The sequence below is a fragment of the Acanthochromis polyacanthus genome, chromosome 1 (genome assembly GCF_021347895.1).
Source record: "Acanthochromis polyacanthus isolate Apoly-LR-REF ecotype Palm Island chromosome 1, KAUST_Apoly_ChrSc, whole genome shotgun sequence".
NCBI classification, from domain to species: Eukaryota; Metazoa; Chordata; class Actinopteri; family Pomacentridae; genus Acanthochromis; species Acanthochromis polyacanthus.
In genome coordinates, this window is record NC_067113.1 from 39,127,369 (window position 1) to 39,139,672 (window position 12,304).

Below are 12,304 nucleotides of genomic sequence, written 5' to 3' on the forward strand. Positions count from 1 at the left end.
ACTAAAAAAAATGACAAAAACGTGATATATATTCAACATGTCATATTTTGTCAACATAAAATACAAAAATTGAGACAAATGTGAGCATTTTAGGGCTTGAATGTGTTTAAAGTTTATAAAACATTATTAAATAGTAAAACTGACTGTAATCAACCCTCTTCGTGCTGCTCTGCTTCAATTCTCTTCATTATTTTACCCTAAAAGGCTCTAAAATCAGACTCTGTGTTTTCCCTGATGCGCCTCTGAACGCAGCATCACGTTTTTACGTCATTACGTCACTGCGTCGTCCAGCCCTTCTTCTGTGAGCGTCTCTGAAACACAGACATCATGGTGAGATTCTGCTTTTATTTTCCGCGATTTTAAAAGGATAAACCGGTTAAAACCCAAAGCATCACGTCTAAGTGTGTCCGAACGCCCGTAGACTCTTTTAAACGACTGCTAAATATCCCGTGTCGTATTTTTATTGCCTGGTTCGCCTCCTGTTAGCTTAGCGGCGCTAACCGGCGAATAAGCACATGGGCAGAGAATGAGCTAACGGCTAAGCTAACGGCTCTATTGTGTCTGTTTCGCTGTTTATGCCGTGTCATAAAGCTGTAGTTTCTGCTGCAGTTAACGTTAAATGATCTTTTATAGGTGTTTTTGCTGCTGTCTGTTTGTTCTTGTTCCTTCTAGTTAGCCTGTTAGCACGCTAGGCTAGTCTGTCAGTGGGGGCTTTGTGGCTGTCAGAGAAACAAATCAGCCTTTTTTTTTTTTTAGAAATCTGTGAATAATTAGCGTGAAAGTAACGAACAGAAAACACGATTGAGGCGACAAACATCTTTTATTTTAAACTAACTTCACCGCTCAGCGCAGGTTTCATCTGTTTTTGTGTTTTTATAATATTTTCCTATTAAAGTCTTTAAAAGCTTCTAGCGGTTTCCAGGATGAAGAGGGGCGGGGCACCGCTGCTGCGTTCAGGGCGGCTCGGAATAAATACTTCTATCCACGCCCAGAGTCTGGGAAGGATGATTTTAACAGCAGAATGTGTTTCTCAGCACAGCTGTGACAATTAATCGATTAGCTGTCGGATATTAAACTATCAGCAAATATAGCAGTTGATTTCTCATTTCAGTTAAAATTTTAAACTGGCTAAAATTCGATTATGTCTACAATAACCATCTGTCCTATTTTCTCAAAAATGACTAAAAGCCTGTCCAAATTGTCTAACAAAATCTTTAAAATGACTAAATCCTTGACAGTGATCTTGAAAAATGATTAAAAGTCTGTCCATATTGTATCAAAAAATGACTAAAAAATCAGTCCTATCTGTCCTAAATGTCTTAATCTGAATCTAAAAAATGAATAAAAATCTGTCCGAATTGTCTCAAAAATGTCCAAAATGATCAAATATGTCAAAAATGACTAAAAACCTGTCATAATTGTCTGGAAAATGTCCAGAATGACTCAAATATGTCCAAATTTTCTTTAGAAATGTCTAAAATGTCTAAAAATCTTTCCAGCTGAGCATAAAGGTCCCCAAACACCTTTAAAATGATGAATATTTCGCTGCAGAGCTTCTTGATTGAGCAGCAGTCGTTGTAGTTTAACAAACTTCATCAGCAGCCAAATGAGTTGTAGGATCTGAAGACGTCAAGGCAGAAAATGTGTTCTAGTTTGACTTTTAAGCTCCAAAAAGTGCTATTTAACTCGTCATAAGACATCTATAATTACTAAAAACTAACATAAACCTCATATCTGTGCATTTGTGAGCTGTTGTTTGTTTTGTGTATAAATGTTTGTTTTGTTTGTTTACAGGCGTCCCTATCGATGGCCCCGGTCAACATCTTCAAACATGGAGCAGATGAAGAGAAAGCTGAGACGGCTCGCCTGGTGGGTTTGATTCTTTTAAATGGATGAGACGTTTTTGTGTGTTTGTTTAACTTTGTGTTTTCTCTGCAGTCGTCCTTCATCGGTGCCATCGCCATCGGGGACCTGGTGAAGAGCACTCTGGGCCCAAAGGGGATGGTGAGACTTTAACTGGTTCCTGTTGAATATTTGAGAGAGAACATGAAATAAAAACACTTCAAATCTCGTTTTGTAAGAGTTAAAATCACCTTTCTTCACTCGTCTTTACCAGAGTTGGAAATCTACGCTGTAAAATCTATCCTGTAATCAAATCTTCTTCCGTCTGTTCAGGATAAGATTCTCCTCGGTGGAGGTAAAGGCGGTTCGGTGACGGTGACGAACGACGGAGCGACGATCCTGAAGGCCATCGGAGTCGACAACCCGGCCGCCAAAGTCCTGGTTGGTGAGTAAAGACCAACGACCATGTGTTTGATCAGGAATAATAGACACAAAACATCCCGAAATAGACTCAAAACAACTGGAAATAGATACAAAACAAGCAGAAATTGACACAAAAACCCCAGATATAAACACAAACCAAGCAGAAATTGACACAAAAGTGACAGGAAGCGACACAAAACAACCCAATATAGACACAAAGGAACTCTGAAAATATTCAAAGCATGAAGATAGAACTTTGCTTCATTACATAAAGTTAGAGTAGATGATGAACCAGTTGATCCTGAGGAGGTTTGGGAGGAACTTTATCATGTTTGGTGGATTTTATAACTTTAATTTAACCGTCTATTTCTGTTGTCAGACATGTCGAAGGTTCAGGACGATGAAGTCGGAGACGGGACGACCTCCGTCACGGTTCTGGCTGCTGAGCTGCTGAGGGTAAAAATCTGTTTTTAAGGTTTTAGACTCTCTCAAGAAGCAGAAGAAGCAGAACATTAAACGTTCGCTGTTCCCGTTGCAGGAGGCTGAGCTGCTGATCGCCAAGAAGATCCATCCTCAGACCATCATCTCTGGCTGGAGGAAGGCGACTCAGGCGGCCAGAGAGGCTCTGAGGGAGGCAGCCGTCGACCACAGGTGAGAATCTGGAGACAAACAAGTTTCCTTTTTGCCTGACAGTTCATTCAAGACTGCTTTAAGATTGTCGGCTTTTAAAAACGCGACAGTTGCTGACGTTAACGCCTGATTTTGGGAACCAAAGGCCTTTTATCACTGATGTTTTCTGCTCCAAATGGTTAATTATTAATCAGAAATATAATAAAATAAAGCTGCTGTCTGTTATTGAATGTTTTGGGATGGCAAAGATGATGCAAGTGTTTGTTTTTCTTTGTGTATTTATTAACCTTTTATTTAACCAGGAGAAAGCCCTATGAGATTCAGAACCACTTGTTCAAGCAAATATTTCATGCAAAAGGTGCAGAGTATACAAAAGAAAAACTAGATAATTAAAGCTGCAAGTATCATTGATCAAGTCCTCATGTCCTTGCAATCCCTCACATGTCCACCAGGTGATGTGGATGTGATTAGGACAGGACTCTGATCATACATGTAAAATTTGAGGCAGATTGGAGCATGGACAGGGCAGTTAGACACTAGCCTAGCCGCGCTAGACAACCCACGGCAACGAATTTAATTCTCTGCCAGGGTGGGTCTAGTTACCCTCCATAAGGCTCGAGGTTGGATTCTCCTAAAACTGGCCGGACCAATCACCATGAAGTGGAGAGTCAGAAGGCGGGCGTAACGAAGTGACGACAGAGGCGTGACGATTCTGACAGAAACAACCGGCGCACAATAAACAGTTATCTTTCGACTCGGCTTTGGCCACAGCCCTTAAAGATTTGAAGCTAAAATTCAACTTGAAAGATAAACAAAGGACGGCACTGAAGTGTTTCATTGAGAAGAAAGACGTATTTGGACTTATGCCGACGGGATATGGCAAATCCGTAACCCTTTACGCTTCAGTGCGTCGTAGGTGTCCTGCCGGCGGTACACCTACTAATTTGCATAAGAATTTCAAGAATGTCCGACGGCTGCAAACACGATTATACAAACACTATACGCCGATGGAAAGCTTAGATTCTCATGAATCCGCCGGTATAAACCACTTTCAGATGCGATTACCACAGCGGGTGAGAAAAACACATTTGTCCGACAAAAACGAATATTCATCCATCCGTTCTCTATACACGGCTTCAACGCACACAGCGCGACTCACATTTCTGGGTTCATTATTACACACAGAAAAAAGATTCCACAAAAAACAGCCATAATCCAACATTTTACATCCAGACGACACAAGCCAGTAAACTATTTTGTCCAAAACATGTCCTGAAGTCGGTATAAAATCCACGAATCGGTCGTTTTCAAGGAAATGCACCTCACGATGTGCGTCCAATATTCCCTGTATTTTTCGTAATTTTTTTTATTTAAAAATAGAATATTAGCGATTTTTTTGTACTGAAAACGGCTGGAATTGACTGAAGCTTAAAGGGTTAATATACCAGTTGGCTCCGCTGGTTGGGAAGCTAACGGGACTTAGCCACAATCCGCTGGCGCTCTAGGAACTCTGTCAGCCTATTTGTTGCGCTGATTGGTTGTATACCTACCCAATTGCTGCAGAGTGATTTGAAAGACAACCTTTTAGCTCGCCTCCCTCCCTGTCGAGCGGCCCTGGACCCTTGTGCCTTCAGAAACATGGGTCTAGCGCGGCTAGGCTAGTTAGACACCACTTCCTGTTGGATTTTGGGTATTAGTGTCGATTACATTTTTGTGTGTCCTTACGTGTTTCATATGCCTACCAAATTTGGTAGCTGGAGGTACATTTTCCAGGTGGTGCTATTGACCCATTTTGGCACACAAGCGCAGTTCCCCAGAAATAAAATGTTTTTGCTGGTTCTGATATGTATGCAATCTTTGCAGGTATTTTTGGGCCTTCTGATTGTAAAATGACTAAAAGCCTGTCTAAATTGTCTTTAAATGTTGAAAGTGACTTAAAATCTGTCCAAATCAGATCTTTGAAGCTTTAAGCTCTACCCTAAAAGGCTTAATTTTAATGCTACTTCCTGGTTGGTCTCCGTAGCAACGACCCGGCCCGTTTCCAAGAGGACCTGCTGAACATCGCCAGGACGACGCTGTCCTCCAAGCTGCTGACTCACCACAAAGACCACTTCTCCAAGCTGGCCGTGGACGCCGTCATGAGGCTGAAGGGATCCGGGAACCTGGAGGCCATCCACATCATCAAGAAGCTGGGCGGCAGCCTGACCGACTCCTACCTGGACGAAGGTGAGCTCATGTGAACGGCGCTGGTTCTGATTGGCTGTTGGGCTGCAGCACAGAAAAAAATAATCAGATGGTAAGAATGAGAATGATGCTGAGTTTTCCTTCATCCAGGTTTCCTGTTGGACAAGAAGATCGGAGTGAACCAACCGAAGAGGCTGGAGAACGCCAAAATCCTGATCGCCAACACTGGCATGGACACCGACAAGATTAAGGTACAAATACACAGTGACATGTAGTAGTACACAAAATACTACTGCTGGTTAACATGTATACTACACACTGAACATCTTTAAAAACACAATCAGTTGTTTACTCTGTACAAGTTTAGTGTATATCATGACGCTGCCACCACCATGCTTCATCATGATGCTGCCACCACCGTGCTTCACATCATGATGCTGCCACCACCGTGCTTCATCATGATGCTGCCACCACCATGCTTCACATCATGATGCTGCCACCACCGTGCTTCACATCATGATGCTGCCACCACTGTGCTTCATCATGATGCTGCCACCACCGTGCTTCACATCATGATGCTGCCACCACCGTGCTTCACATCATGATGCTGCCACCACCGTGCTTCACATCATGATGCTGCCACCACCGTGCTTCACATCATGATGCTGCCACCACCGTGCTTCATCATGATGCTGCCACCACCGTGCTTCACATCATGATGCTGCCACCACTGTGCTTCATCATGATGCTGCCACCACCGTGCTTCACATCATGATGCTGCCACCACCGTGCTTCACATCATGATGCTGCCACCACCGTGCTTCACATCATGATGCTGCCACCACCGTGCTTCACATCATGATGCTGCCACCACCGTGCTTCATCATGATGCTGCCACCACCGTGCTTCATCATGATGCTGCCACCACCGTGCTTCACATCATGATGCTGCCACCACTGTGCTTCATCATGATGCTGCCACCACCGTGCTTCACATCATGATGCTGCCACCACTGTGCTTCATCATGATGCTGCCACCACCGTGCTTCACATCATGATGCTGCCACCACCGTGCTTCACATCATGATGCTGCCACCACTGTGCTTCATCATGATGCTGCCACCACCATGCTTCACATCATGATGCTGCCACCACCATGCTTCACATCATGATGCTGCCACCACCGTGCTTCATCATGATGCTGCCACCACCGTGCTTCACATCATGATGCTGCCACCACCGTGCTTCACATCATGATGCTGCCACCACCGTGCTTCATCATGATGCTGCCACCACCGTGCTTCACATCATGATGCTGCCACCACCGTGCTTCACATCATGATGCTGCCACCACCGTGCGTCATCATGATGCTGCCTCCACTGTGCTTCACATCATGATGCTGCCACCACCGTGCGTCATCATGATGCTGCCACCACTGTGCTTCACATCATGATGCTGCCACCACCGTGCTTCACATTATGCTGCCACCACCGTGCTTCATCATGATGCTGCCACCACCGTGCTTCACATCATGATGCTGCCACCACTGTGCTTCATCATGATGCTGCCACCACCGTGCTTCACATCATGATGCTGCCACCACCGTGCTTCACATCATGATGCTGCCACCACCGTGCTTCACATCATGATGCTGCCACCACCGTGCTTCATCATGATGCTGCCACCACCGTGCTTCACATTATGCTGCCACCACCGTGCTTCACATTATGCTGCCACCACCGTGCTTCATCATGATGCTGCCACCACCGTGCTTCACATCATGATGCTGCCACCACTGTGCTTCATCATGATGCTGCCACCACCGTGCTTCACATCATGATGCTGCCACCACCGTGCTTCACATCATGATGCTGCCACCACTGTGCTTCATCATGATGCTGCCACCACCGTGCTTCACATCATGATGCTGCCACCACTGTGCTTCATCATGATGCTGCCACCACCGTGCTTCACATCATGATGCTGCCACCACCGTGCTTCACATCATGATGCTGCCACCACCGTGCTTCATCATGATGCTGCCACCACCGTGCTTCACGTCATGATGCTGCCACCACCGTGCTTCACGTCATGATGCTGCCTCCACCGTGCTTCACATCATGATGCTGCCACCACCGTGCTTCACATCATGATGCTGCCACCACCGTGCTTCACATCATGATGCTGCCACCACCGTGCTTCATCATGATGCTGCCACCACCGTGCTTCATCATGATGCTGCCACCACCGTGCTTCACGTCATGATGCTGCCACCACCGTGCTTCACGTCATGATGCTGCCACCACCGTGCTTCACGTCATGATGCTGCCACCACCGTGCTTCACGTCATGATGCTGCCACCACCGTGCTTCACGTCATGATGCTGCCACCACCGTGCTTCACGTCATGATGCTGCCACCACCGTGCTTCACATCATGATGCTGCCACCACCGTGCTTCATCATGATGCTGCCACCACCGTGCTTCATCATGATGCTGCCACCACCGTGCTTCATCATGATGCTGCCACCACCGTGCTTCACATCATGATGCTGCCTCCACCGTGCTTCACATCATGATGCTGCCACCACCGTGCTTCACATCATGATGCTGCCACCACCGTGCTTCACATCATGATGCTGCCACCACCGTGCTTCATCATGATGCTGCCACCACCGTGCTTCATCATGATGCTGCCACCACCGTGCTTCATCATGATGCTGCCACCACCGTGCTTCACATCATGATGCTGCCACCACCGTGCTTCACGTCATGATGCTGCCACCACCGTGCTTCACGTCATGATGCTGCCACCACCGTGCTTCACCATGATGCTGCCACCACCGTGCTTCATCATGATGCTGCCACCACCGTGCTTCATCATGATGCTGCCACCACCGTGCTTCATCATGATGTTGCCACCACCGTGCTTCATCATGATGCTGCCTCCACCGTGCTTCATCATGATGTTGCCACCACCGTGCTTCATCATGATGCTGCCACCACCGTGCTTCATCATGATGCTGCCACCACCGTGCTTCATCATGATGCTGCCACCACCGTGCTTCATCATGATGCTGCCACCACCGTGCTTCACATCATGATGCTGCCACCACCGTGCTTCACATCATGATGCTGCCACCACCGTGCGTCATCATGATGCTGCCTCCACCGTGCTTCACGTCATGATGCTGCCTCCACCGTGCTTCACGTCATGATGCTGCCTCCACCGTGCTTCACGTCATGATGCTGCCACCACCGTGCTTCACGTCATGATGCTGCCTCCACCGTGCTTCACGTCATGATGCTGCCTCCACCGTGCTTCACGTCATGATGCTGCCACCACCGTGCTTCACGTCATGATGCTGCCTCCACCGTGCTTCACGTCATGATGCTGCCTCCACCGTGCTTCACGTCATGATGCTGCCTCCACCGTGCTTCACGTCATGATGCTGATGTCTGATATTTCTGGAAATGATTCAGAATACAAAACAACCCAAAGGAGGATCAGCTGAGAGTTTAAATGTTTACCTCTGGTTTGTGTTTCGTCAGATCTTCGGCTCCAGGGTTCGCGTCGACTCGACAGCAAAGGTTGCAGAGATCGAACTCGCAGAGAAAGAAAAGATGAAGGAGAAGGTCGACCGAATCCTGAAACACGGCATCAACTGCTTCATCAACAGGTACGAATAAATACGGGTGGCAGGAAGTCTTTATGACGGCAGTAAACTGGAGGAAGACATTCGGTATTAATAGTGTCTTTAAAACATCAGCTGTAATTCTAAGTTCTTAGATTGTTTCTAAAACATCATTTATTTTCAACAGACCTTTTAAAAATGCATGTTGAACATTGCAACCTCTGGGTTCTTCCTGGTGCAGAAACAACAGCGGCTGACCCTATAATTCCTTTTTTTCTGGTGTTTTCAAACTTCTATCTTTGTTTCCTCGCAGACAGTTGATCTACAACTACCCAGAGCAGCTCTTCTCTCAGGCTGGAGTCATGGCCATCGAACACGCCGACTTCGCTGGTGTCGAACGTCTCGCTCTGGTCACTGGTACGTACAAATAATGCAATAAATTAGATGCAGAAAACTGTGATTGTTAAATTTAGTTTACAGCACAAGAAATGTGAGCTGAAAGGCGATAAAACGGGTAAAATTCTTGGTTTTTTTTAGGGCTGCAAGTGATAATTATTTTCATTTTTGAGAATATGTGAAAAATGGCTTTTTTAGTCCAAAGATATTCAGTTTATTATCAGAGGGGATGAGAAACTAGAAAATTTTCACATTAAAGAAGCTGCAATCACAGAATTTATTTAGATTTTGATTTAAAAAAAAAAATACTGAAATAGTTGATAAATTTAGTAGCTGATCAACGGAACTATTGCAAGAATATTTAAGCTTGAACATCATATTTTCACATTAAAGAAGCATTACAAACAGAACATCTAACACATAATGCTGAATTTTATCATTAGATAAAACACTGAAAATTTGGATTAATGTGTTTTTAAAGCTGATAGAAAGTTAATTTATTGGTAAATCTGCATCCCATCAGCAACTTGTTGTTTTTACTGTATTTGGGGTTTTCCGAATAAAAAAAAGCAAACAGTTTACCGTTTTGAAATAATCTATATTCACTTTTTATATTTTTTTTCAGTTATAATTGAAGTTTGATGTCGTATCTCTTTAAGCTTTAACTAAAACGTACGAAATACAAAACAATACTTAAAACAGCTAATTTATGTAGTTGTGAGATTGTATCTCTAGTTAAAAAACTTAATATTACTGTTGGGTTAATATTTAAATAACTGGGGTAAATTCAGGTGGTTAAATGTCATAATTGATGGTTCTGTATTGATCAGGCGGTGAGATCACCTCCACCTTCGACCATCCTGAGCTGGTCAAACTGGGTCACTGTAAGCTGATCGAGGAGGTGATGATCGGAGAAGATACGCTGATCCACTTCTCTGGCGTCGCTATGGGTAACCAGCACGTTAAACTAAATTATTGCCCTTTGTTTGGTCGTTACCTGCTTCCTCCGTGTGACTCCCAACTGTTCTTTGGCTCCGCCCCCCTCAGGTGAGGCCTGTACCGTCGTCCTTCGAGGAGCGACTCAGCAGATTCTGGACGAAGCCGAGCGTTCGCTGCACGACGCCCTGTGTGTTCTGGCTCAGACGGTGAAGGAACCTCGGACCGTCTATGGAGGAGGTAAGAACGAGATGCCGTTTATCAATAAAAGACTCATGAAAATTGTTTTTTCTAGCTTCTCTCTATGACTTTAGCCGTGTAGTTAGCTTCTCTCTATGACATTATCCATATAATTAGCTTCTGTCTGATTTTAGCTGTGTCGTTAGCCTCTATCGCTGACTTACTGGTGTAGTTAGCTTCTCTTCTATGACTTTAGCCATTTCGTTAGCTTCTATGACTTTAGCCATGTAGCTAGCTTCTCTCGATGACTTTAGCCATGTGGCTAGCTTCTCTCGATGACTTTAGCCATGTAGCTAGCTTCTTTTCTATGACTATCCCTATAGTTAGCTTTTCTCGATGATTTTATCCATGAAGTTAGATTTTCTCGATGACTGAACTTGTTCCTGTCATTATTTTTTTTCTTCAGGCTGCTCTGAGATGCTGATGGCAAAGGTGGTGACTGATCTGGCCAATAGGACACCAGGAAAGGAGGCGGTCGCCATGGAGTCGTTCGCCAAGGCTCTGAGAATGGTGAGGAGTGTGTTTTCTGTTTTCAAAGGATAAGTTTTCATGTTGAAGTAGGTGGATCTCATCTTTGTTGTTTTTCTTTCACAGCTGCCGACCATCATCGCAGACAACGCTGGCTACGACAGCGCCGACCTGGTGGCTCAGCTGAGAGCTGCACATCAGGAGAACAAGACCACCTTTGGACTGAGTCAGTAGACACAAGTCTAAAGATCTAAACACCAACTATAAAATACTTCACTAAAACAATAACACATTATCTAAATAAATGGCTTTCAGATGTCTATCAACATTCCAAGTTTGTCCTTAAACCGATACTGGCCTTCAAATACAGCTATAAGCAGTAAAAAAAAAATACAGAAGAAGCTGACTACATGGCTAAAGTCATTGAGTAAAACTAATTACACAGCTAAAGTAATTGAAAAGCTACATGGCTAAAGTCATCGACAGAAGCTAACTAGATTGCTAAAATCATAGAAAGAAGCTAATTTTACAGCTAAAGTCATTGAGAGAATCTAACTACATGGCTAAAGTCATCAAGAGAAGCTAACTGCACAGCTGAAGTATTTGAGAGAATCTAGCTACATGGCTAAAACTGTAGAAGCTAATTACACGGCTAAAGTCCTAAAAAGATGTAATTCGATGCAGCTGAAGTCTAAGAATGTGTTGGCTGCACAACTAATGTCACAAAACGACGGCTAACTGTACAGTTAAAGTCAAAAAACGGAGACAACCTTCATAAAAAAAACAGCTAATCTATTGGTAATAATGATAGCCAGCTTAGCATATTTAATTTCTTGACTCACGTTTTGACACGTTTACCTGCTAATTAAATCATATCAATGGTGGATGTGTTTCCCTGCAGACATGTCCGAGGGCTCGGTGGGAAACATGGTGGACCTGGGCATCACAGAGTCGTTCCAGGTGAAGCGTCAAGTGCTGCTCAGCGCCTCTGAGGCCGCCGAGATGATCCTGAGAGTCGACAACATCATCAAAGCTGCTCCAAGGTTGGTCCACTCTGATGAATGACTGATCCTTACAGTGGTGTACATACGATAGCAACAGCCTCTGTGGCTGACAACTGATTGTTTACTGACTGTTGTTTGTTTGTTTACTTACAGGAAGAGAGTCCCCGACCACCACCCCTGCTAGACGAGGGACGAGTTAAACCGGGGAGGGATCAGTTTTGTTATTTATCACCTCTTGTGTCGTTCAAGTCAAAGAAACGCTCCTCTGTCATTTTTTCTCTGTTAAACTCTCACTGTGGACGCACTGCACAGGCTAGCCGGCTAATGCTAACCAGACGTGGCAAGTGTCAGCTACCCCGCTAATGCTAGCAGGACTGAAGCTAATCTTGTCAACATAAAATTTGGTGTTGTCAGAGTTTGAGATACTAACATCAGCTGAGGATACAGCTTGTTATGGTATCGTTAGCCGCTAGGTGCTGCCAACAACGTTAAGAAAGCAAGTTTTTTTTTGTTTACTGAAAATTAAAGAACCAATCCTCATCCGCTG

At 44.7% G+C, this 12,304-nt stretch overlaps 1 protein-coding gene across 1 annotated transcript; it reads left to right on the forward strand.

The window, feature by feature from the left end:
• Positions 1–239: 239 nt before the first annotated feature.
• cct2 (chaperonin containing TCP1, subunit 2 (beta)) lies at positions 240–12,297 on the forward strand. Its single transcript, XM_051952827.1, has 16 exons — positions 240–330; positions 1,795–1,869; positions 1,939–2,004; positions 2,176–2,287; positions 2,645–2,721; positions 2,804–2,916; positions 4,919–5,121; positions 5,230–5,330; positions 8,631–8,758; positions 9,027–9,130; positions 9,940–10,059; positions 10,157–10,285; positions 10,692–10,795; positions 10,880–10,979; positions 11,655–11,796; positions 11,911–12,297. The coding sequence occupies exons 1-16, from the start codon at positions 328–330 to the stop codon at positions 11,939–11,941; spliced, it is 1,608 nt and encodes a 535-aa protein (XP_051808787.1). The 5' UTR covers positions 240–327; the 3' UTR covers positions 11,942–12,297.
• The last annotated feature ends 7 nt before the right edge of the window (positions 12,298–12,304 follow it).